Source organism: Ananas comosus, linkage group 19, assembly GCF_001540865.1.
Source record: "Ananas comosus cultivar F153 linkage group 19, ASM154086v1, whole genome shotgun sequence".
Lineage (NCBI taxonomy): Eukaryota > Viridiplantae > Streptophyta > Magnoliopsida > Poales > Bromeliaceae > Ananas > Ananas comosus.
Window position 1 is genome coordinate 6,214,696 of NC_033639.1, and position 18,053 is coordinate 6,232,748.

Here is an 18,053-nt window from a genome sequence, read left to right on the forward strand (position 1 = left end):
TAATTCAAATTTAAATTTAAATATTTGAATTCACATTTGAATAAAAAGAACCAATTATATAAATAAAAAAAATTTAGGCCACGTTATGTGACATGGATATTTTTTTTTTATTTTTTTAAACACTAATCTTATATAACTTTTATATAATTGATGTGTTTGGAAGAAAGACTTTTCTATTATTAATATTATACTTTATTCGCTTACAATAGATCCAGTCAAGTGGTAGATGACAATTTGTATGAAAAATTTTGGAAGCAAAAAAAATTTATTTTCAAGCTTTTCATTTTTTGTTGTCAATAAAAAGCTTAGGATGAAAGAATTACAAACAATGCACTGTCCACTCCTACATCTTTTGACATACAAAATTTTATTTAAAAAATATAAAATATAAATATAATACCACACGAGGCGTTAAATTTAAATTTAAGTTCACAAATTTAAATATAAAGTTTATGCTGAGTTCTAATTCATAACTAATTCTAAATGTAAAATTGGATTTATAATTCTAATTCAAATTTAAGTTAAAACTTATCAGTTCGACAATAAATTCAAAGATTAATTAAAAAATAAAGACCCAATATCACCTTTCAAATAGGCTCACCACTTCCCACGACTTGAAAATTTTTTCAGCGAAAGTGGAAAAAGGTGAAACTAAGTTAATAACTTATTTTATCAATACACCTTTATAAAGTGAGCTTTATATTTACTTTATAATCCAAACAACCAATAAAAAACTACTTTCTAAAGATGCTACTTTCATTGCTTTATTTTCAGCCAACCAAACATCACCTTAGTAAAGCATCATAACCTACCAAAATTTCAAACCTAACAGTATTAAGTTACAAAACTAGGAAGACTATACAACCAATTATAACAAACCAATTTTAAAGCAGATCAAATTCATCAAATCCGGTCAAATTTAGCAAATAAATAATGACTGGATTTGATGAATATATTTGACAGTATCAAAATCAATTCTATTAGTCGGCAAAGTGGCAAAACATTGGATCGTAACCTTGAAATCTCGATGCCCGCCATCATTTGATCCGAACCAAGCCGCATCCACCAAGCAAACATTATCACCATCACCATCATCTAGAGGGTTAATAGAGAGATCTTAATCTCATAACGTAACTTAAGCAGCCTAATATTTTCACAGAATTTCAAATAACTGAGATGCTACATGCTTCCATACTAGAAGGCAAGGAAATGTCTATGAAAGTTTAGTTTAAAGATGAACAAAATTACATAAACAGTTACTTCGAGGTTTTCGGGAAATGGAGTTTAATAAGCATTGGTAGCTCCGCAAGCTCGACTTGAGGCTTTCCCAACAATATACTCTTCAACTTGTCATCACAATTCACTACATTCTTATTTGCTGGATCCTGCAAAGACGATCATTTTTTGTCTCAATTGGCATTACTTGCCTAGTCATAACGGGCACCATAGTACACAAAACAGGATGCTTGAAATTCACTACAAAAGTGATAACAATGGTCACAACTCGTGCATAGACAGAAGAGATAAACACACCACATAAGAAACAATGAAACAGAATTACATTGCAGCAATAATTGCACTAAAAGACAACTGTGCACCAATAAGTTAACATAAATAAAACAGATTACATTGCATATCTATATTTACTTCTTCATGTACTTACATTTGGCGATTTTGGCTTTTATATCATCCAAAATACGTGAATTTCCTTGGATACACTGTTATGTGTATGCCCTCAAATATTATGTACTTGGCCTTCATGAACTTAACACAGGTATTTTGGCTTTATATTTACGTTTTCAGTATCTAAGTTTATGCCCTGAAAAATTATCCTATCTATCTATTCTTTCTTACTACATTAAAGGAGGGTTTGGGGGGACTTTGGGGTGACACGTGTCCCACCAACCCTTCCCCACTCTCTCTCCTCTATATACATATATATATATATATATAATTGACTCTTTTTTTACTTTATTTATTTATTTATTTATTTTTACGAAATTGTCCCGCCGCAACGCACGGCTCCTTCACTAGTTTTTGCATTATTTCTCACTTGGTCAGCTCTGGGAAAAGCAAAATGACCATTATAACCTAGTATTTTGCATCTTTACCCGTTAAAACCTAGGGGCGCATTTAGCCTTAGAAGATTAGGTGCAATTCCTCTTACAGGGGATTGTTCCAGAGTATCATATTAATCCAAACAAAAGTAGCCGCTATTCTAATGTTCCTGACTCTTAAGTATCAATTTTCAATTCTTGGACAAAACTAAAAAAGGAGGGGGCGGAGGGAAATTGCATCATTACCTTCTGATCTAGTCTAACCCCAATTGTAAGGCTATGTTTTGGAGATAAGAGACTAGAGAGCATTAGCAAGTAGAGGATTCAATTATAGGGATTTAAGAAAGTTGAGTAGTAAAACTGCTCAAGCTGCCCACATGAGATTAACCCAACTTTACCTCTGCCTCTCAGCTGACAAGCTCCATTTAGAGCTTCCCAATTCTCTTTTCCCTCACAAATGAAGAAGATACTGGCAGATACTGGCAGAAAAAGGAGAGAAAGGAGGGAAAAGGAGAGCACTTCGGAGGCTACATGGGAAAACCTGTTGTTGAGCTGGGATGCGTGCTGGCAATGAGGACCTTCTTCCCATGGGAGAAGGTAGAGATGATTAACCTATTGCAACTGACACCTCTTAACACCCTATTCTTCTTCTTCTTCAGGTTCCGGAGGAAAAGGAGACAGATAAGGAGGGGGAACAAAAAGAAAGAAAAAGAGAGCACTTGGGAAGACATGTGGGTTCCCCTGTTGTTGAGCTGGAATGAAGGCGTGCAATGTGGAGTTACTCATCGACGAAGGCAGAGATGATTTACCCAATCAAACTGAAAAGCCTCTTAACGCCGTCTTCTTTTTATGCACCGGGTTCCAATTACCCTCACTGATGAGTATCAGATGAATACCCTCCATATATATTCTAATGTTTTCTCAAAAATTTCATTACATTCATAACAATTTACTAAATGTTTTCACTCTCCTCTTATGTTATTTACTTCGCTATCACTTCCGATACTCTAGTAAATAAAGTATTGCCCCTAATAGTTCATAATAGTTCAAATTACAAAATAATCCAAAAAGTTATTTCTGAAGGACAAAAAGATCAAACCAAATTCCTACGTAACATCTGAACTAAAAATAGCATCCTATTAACTCTAAAATTCTAGAAATTAATACGTAGGCTCCAAAAAATCATATTAATACAAATATAGCCTATCCTTTAACTTACAGAACCTTTATCATAAGCTTCTATATCACCTCAATATTGCAACTAAGAAAGATTTTCGTCACTATAGTTAATCAGTAATTAGGTCAGTATAGGCAAAGTCATGCGTTTTTACGAAATAGTTGTCCCTTAAGGCCAACTATACATGTGTATACAAGTTACAATATATACCAAACTAGAAGGAAATTACTCTTTTAAAGTTTAACCTTCAATCTTGTTTGAAACAAACTATTTCACATTACAAAGTACTGCTTTCAAGCATAAATTGCTGTTTGGCATGCTTTTAGAAGCAGTAAATAAAAATTTCTCCAATAACTTCTCTTGGACTAGAAGTAGAAGCTCGAAAATCCTTCTGCTTTTAGGGATCAAAATATGTTTCCAGCTTCCTATCAATAGAAGTTGCAGATGATTCTATTTGCCACACACTATACAAAAGTTGACACAGGTTGAAAACAGAAGCAAAAGCAATGCCAAGTTGTAGCAAATTACCTTGGCCCGTGGATGAAGAAACAGCTCTCAAAGTATGCATTCTTTTCGATCTCATGCTTCCCAGCTAATATATATAGTTCTACGAGTATACATCCTTTTCGATGCATATGTTCTTATTTATCGATCTAAATGTTTATGTCATAGATAAGCTTTTGTTCACAATAATTTTCTTTTGACCAACAGGTGCTTTGAGTTACTAATTGTTTTGTCTATATTTGAAGCTGATGCCTCTATATTGTTTGTAATTATTTGCCTTTTGAATTGTCTTTCCTTTCATTTGTCTCTTCTTTTGTTTTCTTTCGCCTCTTGTAGGGTCAAGAACAGGTCTTGTTTGAACCTTTTGTCATTTTTCTATTTTTCAAATCGCAATTCTATTAACATTTGGAACCTATTGTAATTATTTATTTTTCAGACACATTTTATGTATTAGACTGTGTCAAGTTGCCATCTAATCACATAGAATTTGTACCTAAGAAAATAAAAAAAATAACTACATTACTGACTAAGACCTTTACTTGTAGTCCTTAGGCGGACTGTTTACTGAAAGATGTTTAGTTCAGCATCTATAGCCGCAATGGGGAGAAACGCCATTACTGCAAGAGGGGATACAGAAATTTGATCTAAAAAACGGTAGAAACATTCCATGGAGAACATTCTGGTGTTTTGTCCTCATGTCTTTTCCCGAAACTCATTAGCCCGATGATCTCAAAGATAAATGGATGAACATTAGGATCAAGGAGGGGTACTTTAAAAAGACACTTTTTTCGTAAATAGGGCGCACTTTGTTATAGTATAAGAATTTATTGACAAAGTCTGTTTGTGGTCGTCGTGTTAGTGCTACTAAGCTGTTTTGTGCACATAGTTCCATCTAATAAATCTACTTAGTTGTTAATACTATTAGATCTAGTTCTACAAAAATGGTGTTTAATCTCCGCATCTTCCACAAAACTCTTCCACTCGGCGATCTTAAAGACAAGTGTCGGAAGATTAGAATCATAGAGGGGCTCCAACACTAGAGATGTGTGTCACATACATTAAAAAAAAAAAAAAATGGTAAAGAAAGCACTTTTTGGGTATACTGCAAGAATTTTTTTAAAAATGTTTATCTGTGGTCGTCTTGTTAATGTTCCTTTATCGTTTTTGCATATAGGTCCATCTCATACATTCTTGTTAATAGAACTAGTTCTAGAAGGTTGCATCTTTTTCCTCTACACACATTCTTGCTAATCAATCTAGTTGTTGATGTCATGAATTAGCTTTCCTTCACAATATTACCTTTTGACCAAAGGGTGCTTCGAGTTACTGATTGTTTTGCCTATGTTTGAAGCTCAAGCTTATTACGTTGTTTGTAATTATTCGTCTTTTGAATTGTCTTTCTTTTTCCTTCTATTTTTTTTGCCTATTGTAGGGTCAAGAACATGTCTTGTTTGAACCTGTTGTTGTTTTTCTATTTTTCAAACATAAATTCTATTTAATTTTGGTATCTATTGTCATTTTTTGTTTTTCAGACGCAATTTTTTTGTATTAGATTGTGTCAAGTCGCCATCTAATCACATAGAATTTGTGCTGAAGAAAATAAAAAAAAATGGCTATAATACTGAACAAGAACTTTGCTTGTAATTGTTTTGCACAATGTTTATTAAAAGACGTTTAGTTTAGCATCTATAAACACAATGGCGAGAAATGACATTACAGCAAGAGGGGATGCAGAAATTTGCTCTAAAGAACGGTAGAAACATTCCATGCGAACAATTCTGGTGTTGTCTCTGCGTCTTTCACGAAAATTGTCAACCCGGTGATCTCAGATAAATGGAGGAATATTAGGATCAAGGAGGGACTCCTACAATAGAGATGCATGCAACATACTTATTTACTTAAAAAGTGTCTTTTAAAAGTATGTTGCATGCATCTCTATTGTTTGAGCCCCTCCTAGATCCTAATGTTCCTTCATTTATCTAAGATCACCGGGCTGACAAGTTTCATGAAAGACGTGGAGAAAACATCAAAATTGTTCTCCATGGAATGTTTTTACCGTTCTTTAGAGCAAATTTCTGTATCCTCTCTTGCAGTAATAGCATTTCCCCCCATTGTGATTATAGATGCCAAACTAAATATCTTTCAGTAAATCATGCGCATAATTATTACAAGCAAAGGTCTTGTCCAGTATTATAGTCATTTTTTTATTTTCTTAAACACAAATTCTATGTGATTAGATGCCGATTCAACACAATCTAATACATAAAATTTGCGTCTAAAAAACAAAAAATGACAGTAGATACCAAACATTAAATAGAATTTATGTTCGAAAAATTAAAAAACAACATGTCCAAACAAGACCTATTCTTAACCCTACAATAGGCGAAAAAAATAAAAGAATAGAAGAAGGAAAAGGAAAGACAATTCAAAAGGTGAATAATTACAAACAACGTAATAAGCATGAGCTTCAAACATAGGCAAAACAATCAGTAACTCAAAGCATCCTTTGGTCAAAGAGCAATATTGTGAAGAAAAGTTAATCCATGACATAAACATCTAGAACGATTAGCAAAAATGTGTGCAGACGAAAAAGATGCAAACTTCTAGAACTAGTTCTATTAACAAGAATGTATGAGATGGACCTATATGCACAAAACAATCAAGTAACATTGACAAGATAACCACAGATAAACATTCTTAAAAAAAGTGCTTTCTTTACCAAAAAGGTTAGTATGTCACACACATCTCTAGTGTCGGAGCCCCTCTTTGATTCTAATGTTCCGACATTTGTCTTTAAGATCGCTGAGTTGAAGAGTTTTGTGGAAGATGCGGAGATTAAACACCAGAATTATCCTCCACAGAATGTCTCTGCTATTCTTTAGAGCACAATTTTGCATCCCCTCCTAGAATAGTAACATTACTACCTAGTGTGATTTTAAATGCTAGACTAAACATCTTTCAGTAAACAATAATAATACTTACAATAAAAGGCATTGTGCAGTATTGTAGCCATTTTTTTATTTTCTTAAGCACAAATTTTATGTGATTAGATTGCGACTTGGTACAATCTAATATATAGAACTTGTCTCTGAAAAACAGAAAAATGACAATAGGTATCAAACATGAAATAGAATGCGTGTTTGAAAAATAGAAAAGCAATAACAGGTATCGAACAAGACCTGTTCTTGAAGCTACAAGAGGGAGGGAAAAAAAAGGAAGAGGAAGAGAAAGAAAAAGAAAAGGACAATTCAAAAAGACAGAATTACAAGCAACGCAAGAAACATGAGCATCAAACATAAACAAAACAATCGGTAACTCGAAACACACTTTGGTCAAACTGTCAAAGCACAATATTGTGAAGAAAAACTAATCCATGATATAAACATCTAGATCTATTAGCAAGAACATATGCGATCAAAAAGGATGCATATTTATAGAACTAGTTCTATTAGCGAACGCATGAAAAGGACCTACATGCACAAAACAACTAAATAGCATTAACAAGATGACCACAAAAAAACCTTCTCAACAAAAAATTTTGGACTACAACAAAAAAAGTGCCCTATTACCAAAAAAGTGTCTCTTTAACGTATGCCATACCTATCTCTAGTGCTGAAGCCCTACTTTGTTTCTAATGTTTCTTCATTTGCCTTTGAGATCATCGAGCTGATGAAGTTTTGTGAAAGATATAGAGACCAAATGCCAGAATTATTCTCCATGGAGTTTTTCTGTCATTTTTTACAGCAAATTTCTAAATCCCCTTTTACAGAAATGACATTTCTTCCCATGATGATTTTAGATGCCTTTGAGATCATTTTTTATAGCAAATTTCTGAATCCCCTTTTACTGAACATCTTTCATTAAACAATGCGCGTAATAATTACAAGCAATGGTCTTGTTCAACGTTGTAGCTATTGTTTTTTATTAAGCAGAAATTCTATGTGATTAGATTACCACTAGTCACAATATAATGCATAGAATGTCTAAAAAGCAAAAAAAGGCAATTGATACCAAATGTTAGATATGATTTGTGTTTGAAAATCAGAAAAATGACAAAAAGGCCAAAGAAGACCTGTCCTTGGCACTAGGGGTGTCAACGAGCCGAACATGAGGGAGCTGGGGTCTGCTCGTGTTCGGCTCGTTTAATAAAAACAAGCCGAACACGAGCTGGCTCGTTAAAACTATCTGAGCCGAAAAATTCAGCTCTGTAAACAAGCCGAACACGAGCTGCTCACGGAGCTGAGCTACACGAACAATAAGTTAAAAGAATTAGATTGGATAAATATAAAAATTAATTTATAAAATCTTACCATTAGACGTTGATCAAACGGTTGAAATTTTACATACAAAGAGTCTTTTATAATTGAGCTCGGCTTTATACTTTTATTTTGCTAAAAATGAAATAATAAAATATATATTATATATAGGCTAAATTACAGAAAACCCCCTGTCAAAACTCGATTTTTCACTTTCTCCCCTGTCATTTAAAAACCTACACTTTGCCCCTTGTAAATGGAAAAAATGTTCACAGGGGAGTACAGTGTGAACTGTGATTTTAAAATGACCATTTTGCCCCTCACCATATTGCCCCTCACCATGTTCACAGGAGAGAAGGCTGAGGGCATTTTTGGCATAAAAAAATATATAATAATATTTTATAAACGAAACCCTAACGAATTACTAACGACAGGGGGCGAAGTGAACATTTTTCATTTTACAAGGGGGCAAAGTATAGGTTTTTAAATGACAGGGGGGGGAAAGTGAAAAATCGGGTTTTGACATGAGAGTTTTATGTAATTTAGCCTTAAATAATTATTAATTTTATATATATAAATATAAATTAAATAAATATATGTATTCGAGCTATTATCGAGCTAAACACGAGCAAGTTGATCCCAGCTCGTGTTCGGCTCATTTATTAAACGAGCTGAAAAATCCAGCTCGTATTCGGCTCATTTACTAAACAAGTGATCCAATATCGAGCTCATTTCGAGCCGAACACGAGCTGGCTCACGAACAACGAGCTGGATTGTCACCCCTACTTGGCACTACAAGAGAAGGAAAAAACAAAGAAAGGAAAAGGAAAAGACAACTCAAACGGCAAAGAATTATAAACAACGCAAGAACACAAATCCTATATGCATCCCTAAACCACTAGAACCCTCCACTCACATCCTCCACATTGATCCTTACAAGCAATGATTAAAGTACCGTGGCACGGGGGCGTGCCGTTTGTGCTGTTGTTTGCCTGGCACGATACGGGACAGACACGCTTCCATACCGACACGTGACACGCTTGCATGCCGATAGATATGCAAAACCTCCTAATGGCACGCTTTGGCGTGGACTTATTTTAGTTTTTTTGGTCCTAATAAACTCTTATAATGTTATTTGAAAGATTTAGTCAAATAATTATAAATATTAGCTATGTATAGCTTACTATAATCACCGATTAACATACTAAAAAGTTTTTTATATATAAAGTACAACTATATCAGAGAATAAAAATTAACACAATAATAAAATTCACAAGTACAATAATGATATAAATTTACATCTTTTACAAAGAGATGATTACTTAATTTCACATAAATCGTCGCAATGGATCATTAAAATTTGTTAGATCTATCAAAAAAATTTAGCAATAAATTAAATAAATTTAAGTATCAATTGATTTAATTTAACTTTTAATTTTATCAGTATTTTCAATTTTCTAACTTCAAAAATAGAATTTTATGTTAGATGGGTCTTGAAATTTGATTATCGAGTTTGATTTTGTGCCCTGATTTGCCGAAAGTTTTCGTGGTGCGAAAAATACCACGAAAAATTTTGAAAAAATATTTTTGTGAAGAAAAAATGGATGTCACTGGTGGAAGTAGAGGGCTCGGGTCAATGAGGGGTGCCGGGGGAGGAGCCCCCCGCAGTACGAAGCGAAACCCCCCCGCGAGGTGGAAAGTGTGCAAAGAGAGAGGGAAAAAAAGCCCACAATAGCACAAAAAAAAAAAGAAAAGAAAAAAAAAGAAAACGGCATAATACGTGCCGCGCGATACCACAGCGAGTATCGCGGAACGGGTGGGGGGGTCCTGCAAGACCCCCCAATACCGTGCCCACAAAATGGGGGCACGGTACATACCGCCCCGTGCCATACGGCATGGAGCAGCACTTTAATCCTTGCTTACTCCCCCCCGACCCCCAAAAAAAAACTGCAAATAAAGTTTTAGATCAATAAATTTACACCACCAAAGAAAAGTTTGCAAAAAAGTTTCATAGCTATCCTAATATACTTTTCTTACTTTATAAAGCATATAATATTTATACATTCATAGCAGTATCTTGATAATTTTGAGCACATACAACAAATAGAGAGGCAACTATACGCACAAAACAACCAAATAGAATTAACAAAACAACCACAAACAAACCTACTCAAAAAATTCTTGCAGTACACTAAAAAACTACCCTATTTACCAATAAAGTGACTCTTTAAAGGATGTCACACGCATCTCTAGTGTTGCATCCCCTCCTTGATCCTATTGTTCTACCATTTGTCTTTGAGATCACCAGTCTACCGAGTTTCGTGAAAGATACGGAGACCAAACACCAGAATTGTCCTCTGTGGAATGTTTTGTCATTCTTTGAAGAAAATTTTTGCATCCCCTCTTGTGGTAATAATGACATTATTCCCTAGTGTGATTTAGACGCCAAACTAAACATGTATCATTAAACTGTGCACATAATAATTATAAGCAAAGACCTTGCTTAGTATTGTAGCTTTTTTTTTGTTTTCTAAAGCACAAATTCTATGGGATTAAATTGTGACTCCGCACAATCCAATAATAATGGGCTTTGTCAAAAAAAATTAAAGACCGAAAATAAAATTTTGGATTAGTGAGTTTACACTACACCAAAAAGAAGTTTGCAAAAAATTTCAAAGCTATCTTCAGATGTTTTTCTTTTCTTTATAGAGTATACAACATTTATACATTTATACATTCATAGTAGCATCTTGATAACTTTAAGCACTGACAGCAAATAGAGATGGACCTTTACATACAAAACAACCAAACACACAAATAAACCTTCCCAACACATTCTTGCAGAATACCAAAAAGATGCCCTATTTATCAAAAAGGTGCTAGATCCTCTCCTTGATCCTAATGTTCCACCATTTGTCTTTGAGATCACCAATCTAACGAATTTCGTCAAAAGATACAGAGGCCAAACATCAAAATTATCCTCTATGAAATGTTTGTGCCATTCTTCGGAGCAAATTTCTGCATTCCCTCCTGCATTAGTGACATTACTCCCCAGTGTGATTTTAGATGCCAAAACTAAACATGTTTCATTAAACATTGCACATAATAATTACAAGTAAAGACCTTGTCCAGTATTGCGGCTATTTTGTTTGTTTTCTTAAGCACAAATTCCCTGTGATTAGATTATAACTCGGCAAAACCTAATACATAAAATTTTGTCAGAAAATAAAAAATAGCAATAGATACCAAACATTAAATAGAATTTGTGTTTAAAAAATTGAAAATGACAATAGGTACCAAACATGGCATGTTTTTGACATTGAAAAAGGAAAGGGGGAAAAAACAAAGAATGAGGGAAAGAAAACGGAACAGACACTTCAAAAGGCAGAATTACAAACAACGCAAGAAATATGACACAATCAGTCACTCAAAGCACCCTTCGATCAAATGGCAATATTGTGAAAAAAAAGCTAATCCATGACATAAACGTCTAGATCTATTAGTGTACGAGCGAAAAGGATGCGTACTTTAAGAGTTGCATCTTCCTCCGTTGGCCTCGCTTTTGCTTCTATTTTCAAACTGTGTTAAACTTTTGTGTAGCATGTGGCAAGCAGAATTGTTTAAACCTCTATTTTGGTAGGAAGCTGAAAAGAGATGTTGAACCCCAAAAGTAGAAGAAAGCAGCAGGAAAAAGAGTTCAAGTAATAAAAACAGTGGGGGAGGATTACAACTTTTGCTTTGAACTATGTTTTCTGCTGCTTTCTTCTACTTTTGGGATTCAAAATTTGTTTCCAACTTTCTACCAAAATTGAAGTTCCAAAAAATTCGGATTGCCACACACACTACAAAGTTGACACTACTTGAAAATAGAAGCAAAAGGCAAGGCGTACCAGATTACCTTGGCCCACGGATGAAGGAGCTCTTAAAGTGTACATGCTTTTCAATCTCATGCTTTCCTGCTAATAGATCTAGTTCCACAAGTATGCATCCTTTTCGATCGCATTCGTTCTTGCTAATCGATTTGGATGTTTATGTCATTGATTATTTTTTCTTCACAATATTGCCCTTTGACCAAAGGATGCTTTGAGTTACTGATTGTTTTCTCTATATTTGAAGCTCATGCTTTTTGTATCGTTTATAATTCTTTGATTTTTGAGTTGTCTTTTCCTTTTCCTCTCCCTTCTTTTTTTTCCCCTTCTTATATAGGGTCAAGAACATGTCTTGTTTGGACTGGTTGTCATTTTTTATTTTCCAAACACATTCTATTTAATGTTTGGTACCTATAGCCATTTTTTGCTTTTAAGACACATTCTGTGTATTAGATTGTGCCGAGTCGCAATCTAATCACATAAAATTTGTGCAAAGCAAGAAAAATGACTACAATACTAAACAAGACCTTTGCTTGTAACTATTACGTGCACTGCTTAATAAAAGATATTTAGTTTAGCATAGAAAATAACAATAGGGAAAAATGTCATTATTGCAAAAGGGGAAGCAGAAATTTGTTCCAAAGAACGGCAAAAACATTCCATGAAGAACAATTCTAGTGTTTGGTCTCCGTGTCTTTCACGAAACTCATTGGCCTGATAATCTCAAAGATAAATGGAGGAACATTAAGATCAAAAAGAGGCTCCGGCACTAGAGATGTGTGTGACATAATTTAAAAAGCACTTCTTTTGGTAAATAGGACACTTTTGTTGTACTAAAAAACAAATTAAAAGGTTTGTTTTTGGCCATCTTGTGGATGATATATAGTTGTTTTGTCAGCCCGATGATCTCAAAGACAAATAGAGAAACACTAGAATCAAAGAGGGACTCCAGTACTAGAGATGAGTGTGACATACTTAAAAGAGACTTTTTTGGTGAATAGGGCACTTTCTGGGTATACTGCAAGAATTGTTTTGATAAGCTTTGTTGGTGATTGCCTTTTTAATATTATTTGGTTGTTTTGTGCGTATAGGCCAATCTCTATTTGTTGTACGTACTCTAAGCTAATAAGATACTATTACAATTGTATAAATGTTGTATGCTTTATAATGTAAGAAAAGAAAAACACTTGAAGTTTGCAATGAAACTTTTTTGCAAACTTTTTCTTTGGTGTAGTGTAAATTCACTAATCCAAAATTTTGTTTTGGCGATTTTTTTTGGACAAAACCAGTAAGCATCCTAAAACTTAAAACCTTCGTGAAATTGCTAAATTTGATACTCACATAACCAGGCCGGAAGCAAAGTCGAAACTACTAATCTTGGCATAGAGCACCATAAACTGTAAATTTTTCCTGAATACAAGTATACTTTAGACTCATACAATAGAATGTTTCACTACATGTTCTTTTACTTTTCTATCTTCCTTTTCAAAAGATTTACCATCTTTAGTAAAGATATGCGGAATAGATTAATACATAACTAGTTTGATGAAAGGCCACCGCAAGCTGAACTTGACGTCTTGAGTATTTGATTACGACAAAGCATCAACTTAGTCTCTCGTTGAATTTCTAGATAGAGATGGAAGGTTTTTTACCATACAGGATCAAGAGGATATTTTGGATAAACAGATCACCTTAACAGAGGTGGAAACTTAAGGTACACAGGCACTTACCTCATAGATAGCCCAAACAGCAGACTAATTTTAGCGAAGTAAATAGCGGCTAGAAAGATGAAAAGAGACTTGCAATTATTCATAAATGATGATTATGATTGTATTTATGTATTGTAAGCTGAAGATCACATCTTTAGATTCTTTGTTCATACATGATGGGTCTAAGTGGGTTGGAATGGGTCAGTTATATCAATTTTCAGCCATATTGTTTTGATACAAATTTACTTGTTAAAAACTTAAATTTGTAGGGTCAAGTTACCTTTTTGATAAAAGGTCACATTCAATTCGAGGTTTTGACTTTAATTAAACATGTCAAGCTTGGGTTGACCTATACGTACCAACAAATATTTTACAGATACATAAAATGTGTGTAGCACTCATATATGAGTAACAAAATTTGTGGGGCTCACCTACAAGTAATAGAATATAGGAGGGACATTAGCATTAGTATGTGCAATAGGGAAAACATAGAGTTGTAGCCACTAAACATGCTAGAACACACTACTGGCTGCATGTGCTAAAGGACTACATATCAGGTCGGAGACTCACTTCTGCCAATACTGATTTTCCTCAAAAAAGTAATTGCAAATAGCAAATCAACAATAGACAAAAAGAAGTAAGGTTCTTTGCATGGCTATCAGAACAGTAAGGTTGCTTAAATTATACCTAGGGTTACATGAGAACTTACCTCAAATAAAATCTAGGGTCAATTACATTTTTAGTCCTTAAATGTTTGGGTCAGATATCAATTTGGTCATATATTTCAAACCTTACAATTAAGGGCCCCTATAGTTTACTCAGTACAACAACAAAGACCTTCTATTGCTTTCTCTTAAAAACTAAATCAGATTAAACCGATTTAATTCATCGTTTTATAAATTAGATTAGATTAGTTGAGCATATCTTTTACTTAGTTAAATGAGGATTTTTAGCTATCCTCTTATTTGATTTTATTTGTATTTATTTTAGCTTTTTATTGTTTAGTAACTTTAGTTAATCTCTAGATAAAGTTGTTTTAATTAGGTATTTAAGACGATCAAATCCAAAGTGGTTATGTGTATCTAAGGACAAGCATAGTATAAACAAAGTGTAGAGCTTCATTGTATGAGGATGATGACATTAATAAAAAAAAATAAAAGATGATTCGGAGATATGGTGCAAGAGCAATCTTTTTTTTCCATCGCGAATGCGTCACCCTGGGGTGAGTCCAGTCCTGAAGCGAATTAGGTTCAGGAATGAGTTCTTATTATATTTTTTTTTTTTCTACTTTTTTTAATTTTTCTTCAATTTTTGTAATTAGTATAATTTCTTTTTTTAATTCCAAAAATTCCAAAAAAATCATAAAAAGAATTCAAAATCCCAAAAATTCAAAAGCTTTAAAAAAAATTATAAACCATATTTGGAGCCTTCTAAAGCGTAGAACCCTATATACCATCCTGTATCAACTTGATTGTCATACTTATTAAACTACATATCTATAATTGCAAGGTTTATACCAGTAGAGACTAAATTAGTATTGGACCTGAACTTTACGGACTAACACTAGATTCTAATACAACCAATTTACATGTAGCTGTTAAGGATTTTAGTGTTGGCATATTTTGTAACAGATTGAGTCAGAGTCTTAAAGAGTTCGACACACGAAAGATGAAGACTCAAAGACTCAAAAGTATGAATCATGATGCTTGGTAAGTTTAAATAATATTGATGGCGATTTAAATACATATTTATGTATTTGGAAGTGATTTGGATTCATTGGAGTTGGATGAAATCATAAAAATTATAAACTGAAATTTCTGTTGTCAAGATCAAGATCTTGAAGGAAGGTCAGGATCCTGAACCTGTCAAGATCCGAATCCTGAAATGAAGATCCGGATCTTGAATCCCCGATAATCATGTTTTTATTACTAAGATCCGAATCCTACATGAGAGGTCCAGATTCCGAACGAATTACATTGCATATACGCAAGGAAGATCCGGACCTTCAAGAAAGATTCAGATCTTGATGTTTGCTGAAACATCAAAGTCCAAACCTCGTATACAGGATCCGGATCCTAGACTCCTTAAGATTTTTTTAAATCTCAATTGTTGAATCCTAATCTAATTCTAATTGCTTCAAAGACTACAAAAATGCTGTGGGGTGTCTCTAAAACATGATTAAGAATATTTTATCCTTTAGAAACTTTAGAAACTTGTTGGTTGCTTTGTCTCTCATGTTCTACAACAAGTTTCTCTCTCAAATTAATCCTTGGAACCCTAGATCTTGATATTCTCGTAGAATCAATTTGAGAGTTTTTTTAGAGACTATTCCCACGATTCTTTAGTGTTTTTCTAAGTATTAAATCACCATCAACCTTCTTTCTCTTGCTCCAAACGGAGTGCGCTTGTGGATTCGAGTAGACGTCATGGATTCGGCGAGTTGAAGGCTTCGTGGATTCGAAGTATGAACGTTTCATGAATATGACATGTGGCGTTCGTGGATTCAAGTGTGGGCATGGACCAATCATTGGAGTGTGCGTGATCTAGTGAAGATAGAGGAGAGGTTTGAGTCCGTGGTGTTGGTAATCATCTTGTATTTCTTTATTACTTAATGGATTGTTGTTGCATGTTTGGTCCCGTGGATCTTTCATTCCTGGTTGGAGTTTTCCCACATTAAATCTCGGTGTGCTTATTTTTATTTTTCGCATTTATTTTTATTGCATCAAGATTTATTATTTTTGGCCTACATACTTATTCACCCCCCTCTAGGTATTAACATAACCTATTAGATCCTTGGATTTCCATAACCTACAGTAGCTAGCCTAAACTGGTTTGGATTTCGAATTTTTTGTCGGATTTGGGTTTGGATATAGATTTTTAAAATCCATCAGGTTCGGGTTCGGGTTTTTGAAAATCCGCCCCGAATCTGACCCATTGACATCCCTAGTGATGGATGACAACTAATTTAAAAGAAAATTCTTGAAAGTAAAAAAAAAAATGTAAAGATTTAGTTCCATATTTTTGTTCTTTCGTTGCCAAATAAATACTTTGGATGCAAGGATTACATGCAATCCACCATCCTCTTCTACACTATTTCATATAGGAATTCTATTTATAAAAGCGAAAGAAGGGCTAGAATACGAAACAAGGCCTTAGCCAGCCATTTCCTAATGACCCAAACCCTGAACCTTAGGGTTCTATAATCCCTGTTAACCATCTACTTTTCTCTGTAAATTCACCAAATGAACAGATGCAAATGGCTAATCACATGGCGTCCCAAGAAATCCAAAAGAAAAAACAACCAAATCACCAGCTCGAACAACGCAGTCCACAATAGAAGAACCTAGTAGATTCTAGAAGAATCTAGAGGGATGTGGGCATACCTGGAGACTGTGATCCTTGATGTAGGACCAAACGCGGACGAAGAAGGCGAGGTGGGACATCTGGGACTGCCCGGCGAACTCCCGCAGCGGTGAGGGGAGGTTGGCGAGGTCGACCAGGCTCGCCACCTTCTTCGGGCACGCGCTTGTCGCCGCCTTCCTCAGCACCATCTCCGCACCTCTGCAGATTCGCCGCCGACTTTTTATAAGTTTTAACCCCACCACCCCCGGCTCCCTTGTGCGCGACCGAGAGGGCGGATGGTTTATGCGGAGGGCGAGTGCTGGAGAGGGTACGACATCTCCGAATCAAAATCGCCTCGGGCAATTATTAGTTTTTTGAAAATAATTAATATTTATTTATGGTGCTTCTCACGCAAAATATGAATTGAAATTAAAAATAACAATCAATAGATATAATAAAGGGTTTTTTAGTGCAATAGTCTTTTTCTAAAATTTTATTCTAAAAATAGACCTGTTAAATTTTTATTTATGAATATAATCCTATAAAAGCGGTGAACCAATCACCGCTTTCTTTTTTTTTCTCACTTTTTTTTATATTTCTACGATGGTAAAAACGGTGAATGGTTTACCGCTTTTACCCTTTTTCTACTCCTAATGAGAAGTTATGAATGCGGTGAATCATTCACCGCATTTAGAGTTCTATTTTTATAATTATTTTTTTAACAAAATTATTTTTACAATTATAAAAATTGATAGGTTTATTTATAAAAAAAATTCTATAATAAAACTTAAGTTTTCAAAGGGGTTACATGTCGCATACTCCGTTTCTCCCGATTTGTTCACCCGCAATCCATTCCCCCTCTCTATCACTGAGCGGGCTTACGTGTCGCCTGCCCCGCCTCTTTCCCTCTCTAGATTGGCTCAGATTTACCAAGTGTTGTGACATATCCTCTGTCGCACACATAGCTCCTGCAGATTCCAAAGGGCGCGAAGGGTTGTCGCACCTTACCATGGCCTTCTTTCCCTTCTGCACGTACGTTCTGACAGTGTGTCAGGCAAGGGGTCCCGAAGTACGGTAGCGGTCGTCGTACCCCTTCCCTCTGTTTGCAATGCGCATCGTGCCCCTTCCGACGCTTCATC

At 34.7% G+C, this 18,053-nt stretch overlaps 1 protein-coding gene across 2 annotated transcripts; it reads right to left on the bottom strand.

Moving 5' to 3' along the window:
- On the bottom strand, window positions 739-17,270 carry LOC109725154 (upstream activation factor subunit spp27). Of its 2 annotated transcripts, none has more exons than XM_020254237.1 (3): window positions 16,956-17,270; window positions 1,261-1,385; window positions 739-1,095 (listed from the first exon to the last, which is right to left on the bottom strand). In XM_020254237.1, exons 1-3 carry the CDS (start codon window positions 17,121-17,123, stop codon window positions 1,092-1,094), a joined length of 297 nt encoding a protein of 98 aa, XP_020109826.1. In that variant the 5' UTR covers window positions 17,124-17,270; the 3' UTR covers window positions 739-1,091. The 2 variants fall into 2 exon arrangements, with proteins under 2 accessions (XP_020109826.1, XP_020109825.1); XM_020254236.1 differs by having other exon boundaries at window positions 1,249-1,385; window positions 16,956-17,269.